Here is a 3434-nt window from a genome sequence, read left to right as displayed (position 1 = left end):
AGGGCGCAAGGGAGAACGAAAGAGCAACCCTTCTTCCCCATCCACGACACCATGCATCCGAATCGAATGACCAACACGAGAAATACCCGTCCGCCACATGAGATCTTGGCTTATTCCCGCCTCCCGGCTTGCATGACATGGCATGCAGCACCACAAGTGTTGGCATGAAACAAGATGACCGTGTCTCGTCTCCTCCAGCCAAGCCAATTCCGCGCGGAAGCTCGGCTCCCTGGCGATCCATGCGGTTCGGCCTTGAAACTGGACCCGCTCAGTTCGGCGCCCCCCGCTCAGTTCGGCGCAGTCTTTTCCTTCTCACCTCCCGGCCCGCTGATGTAGGAGCACCGAGCACGGATCTGGTACACCACAGGTGTGCGGGGCCGGGCCAGCTTGTCAGCATTTTGCACGGCAAACAGCTCCACCACTCCGAGGATTCAGGCAATGGCGAAGCTGATTTGAGCCTTGCGCTGTGCGCACCGTATCTACGCTACCTGCACACGGCCGAGCGAGCGAGTCTTCTGCCCGGCGCGCGTGCCGGTGGTGACATGCATGGGCAGTTGGCAGTAAATGCGAGCACAATTCTTTTATTTTGTGGGGTATTTCAAAGCTTGCCCGGTCGTTCCAAAATACGTTAGCTCTGAATAATCTTGTTCGCTACATGATGTGCTACAAATTGCTTGCACATGAGCTTCCTCCTCCTTCCACTCCAGTATTAGATCATTTCCACGCCATCTAATCAGGCTCGGAGCAAATGCCACAAACATATGGTCCTAATCAACCCGCACCCACTTTGACATGAATGGTGAGTTATATAAATATTAAAAAAAACCTCAAAAAATCAAATATTGAAAAAAGTCTCCATGCCACCGGTGAAAAGTATGATGTGAATATATAGGGTTCGGTCAGGTATCGGTCGCCTGACATAAATTTCAAAATATATTAATTTTATCGGAACAAATCCAACGGCTGGCACGCCTTCATCCTCTTTGAGCATGATCACCCCTACACCCTGCTTCTTCGTGACCCTCCTCCCTCTTTGCCGACGACGACATCGCGATGAACTGATCGTCATGCCTCTGACGAGGTCCTGTCAAAGCCCTTGCTGGCCGTCACGTCCCCATCTCGAGCTCGGGCTCTATTCGAATCATAGCGGCATTCGAAATTGAAAGCCTAAGGTCTAAGCAATCACTTAGTGGAAAAGGTTGCCCGCACTTGTTCGTTTTGGCCTAAATTTAGAACTATCTTCAACGGTTTGCCCCTTCCCCCTCCCTTGAACCTGTAAACCCTCTTCCACGTCTATGTAGGCGATGCCGTGACTGCAGTGCCCCTGTCCCCGGCGCAGTCATGGCAATGCCTCGGGACGACAATCCCCACCACACAGCAAAATCGATTGATCTGAAAAGTAGCGTATGTTAAGAGCAAATGTGGAATATATAAGGTAGAGGCGCTCTATCTTCAAGTTGAACAAAATGATGTGTCATTTAAAGTGTAATGATATACTAGTTTGCATTAACAAGGAGAAGCACATATATTCGAATTTGTGTTGAGAATAACAAATCCAATCCAAACAAATTAACAAACATCCGGTCTGCCGGTGCCTATTTATTCGGCTTCCATTGTTTTACTCCCCCATCACAAAAAGGTTCGTAATTAAATCTCCTCCCCTCTCTTAAAAAAAGATCGTAATCTCGCACAAATCTCCCACTTATCTCGCTTAAATACTCCCCCACCACCACCCCTTTCCCTCCTCACCCCACCCCACCCCAACCCAGCGCTAAGTCAAGTCCATCTCACTCGCCAATGTCCATCACCACGTCCTCCACCCCGCCCGCGATCCTCGACATGCCGGCTCCCGACGTCGCCAGCAATGGCGCGCGCGCGGCGAGGCGGAGGCGGCTGCTGTTGTGCGCCAACTACGTTGCCCTGCTCGGCGGCTCCGTGGCGTCCAGCCTGCTGTCCCGCTACTACTTCGCGCACGGCGGCCGCGATCGGTGGGTGGCAACGCTGGTGCAGTCGGTCGGGTTCCCGGTGCTGCTCGTGCCCGTCTACGCCGGCCGGCCCGCCGGGCAGCCCCGGCCGTTCGCGTGGTTCACGAGGCGGTTGCTCATGGCGTGCGTGGTCATCGGGGTGCTCATGGGGGTGAACAACCTGCTCTTCTCGTACAGCTCGTCCTACCTGCCCGTGTCCACCTCGTCGCTGCTGCTGTCCACGCAGCTGGCGTTCACGCTCGTGCTCGCCGCCGTCATCGTGCGCCACCCCGTAACCTTCTCCAACCTCAATGCCGTGGTGCTCCTCACCCTCAGCTCCGTGCTGCTCGCGCTGCGATCGTCCGACTCGGCTGAGCAGCCCGACGGGGGGAGCCGGACGAGGTACTTCATCGGGTTCGCGGTGACCCTGGGCGCGGCAGGGCTCTTCGCGGCCTACCTGCCTGTCATGGAGCTGCTGTACCGCAGGGCCGTGTCCGGCGGGTTCCGGATGGTGGTGGAGGTGCAGGTAGTGATGCAGGCCGCGGCGACCGCGCTGGCGGTGGTCGGGCTGGTGGTGGCCGGCAGGTGGAGCGAGGAGCTGGCGCGGTGGGACAAGTCGCCGGCGGCGTACTGGGTGTTGGTGGCCGCGCTGGTGGCGACGTGGCAGGCCTGCTTCATGGGCACGGCCGGGATGGTGTACCTCACGTCGTCGCTGCACAGCGGCGTGTGCATGACCGCGGTGCTCACCGCCAACGTGATCGGGGGCGTGGTCGTGTTCCGCGATCCGTTCGGCGCGGAGAAGGCCATCGCCACCGTTCTCTGCATCTGGGGATTCTCCTCCTACCTGTACGGAGAGTACAGCACGCGGCAGAAGCAGCAGGAAGGCGACGGTAAGGTGGCCGCCGCGTCCACCGGAGGCGACTCGGACAAGAGTGTTACAAGTGGCGACGTTGGAGGTGCAGCTGAAACCGTTTGATCTAACCTTTTTTCATTTTTAGAGCTTAGTATCCGGAACATGGGCCGGGGGGAACAAATCTCAAAGGAAGTACATCTAGTCTAGTTGCACCTATTTCTCAACAACAACAAAAAAAGTCTAGTTGCACAATGCATGCATGCGTGGCACATAAACTAGACATGCATGGGTGTCACAAGAGACAAAGCTAGTTGTGTACATAGCGATCGACGAGGTTGGTGATTGTGGTTTGGTGGTTGCTTGTTTGTAAGGTTTAATGTTTGCTATAATGTTTCGACGGACGAAATGGAAGGATGTTTGATTATGGAGTGCTACCTTATGTGATGGTAACATGGACTAACAATCTTCATAAAATTTTGGTATCTTCGGAGCCTATGGCTGATCGCCCAACAGAAGAGAAGTATTCCTCTGCTCGACTGCTCCAAATGCTGCCTTGTTTTGTGTACACGCGTCAACAATTTATCTAGCGCAACCACGATTTGTATATGTATATGCTT

General features: G+C 54.9%; 1 protein-coding gene across 1 annotated transcript; it reads left to right on the top strand.

The window, feature by feature from the left end:
* Positions 1 to 1756: 1756 nt before the first annotated feature.
* LOC123065592 (probable purine permease 4) lies at positions 1757 to 3231 on the top strand. The gene has a single exon (XM_044488842.1). It carries the CDS (start codon positions 1798 to 1800, stop codon positions 2938 to 2940), a length of 1143 nt encoding a protein of 380 aa, XP_044344777.1. The 5' UTR covers positions 1757 to 1797; the 3' UTR covers positions 2941 to 3231.
* Positions 3232 to 3434: the final 203 nt, after the last annotated feature.

Source organism: Triticum aestivum, chromosome 3B, assembly GCF_018294505.1.
Source record: "Triticum aestivum cultivar Chinese Spring chromosome 3B, IWGSC CS RefSeq v2.1, whole genome shotgun sequence".
Classification (NCBI taxonomy): domain Eukaryota; kingdom Viridiplantae; phylum Streptophyta; class Magnoliopsida; order Poales; family Poaceae; genus Triticum; species Triticum aestivum.
This window is presented reverse-complemented; position numbering and strand designations above follow the sequence as displayed.

Bases quoted from the DNA above. Each gene is read 5' to 3' on its own strand.
- LOC123065592 (XM_044488842.1), top strand. From the start codon at position 1,798: ATGTCCATCACCACGTCCTCCACCCCGCCCGCGATCCTCGACATGCCG.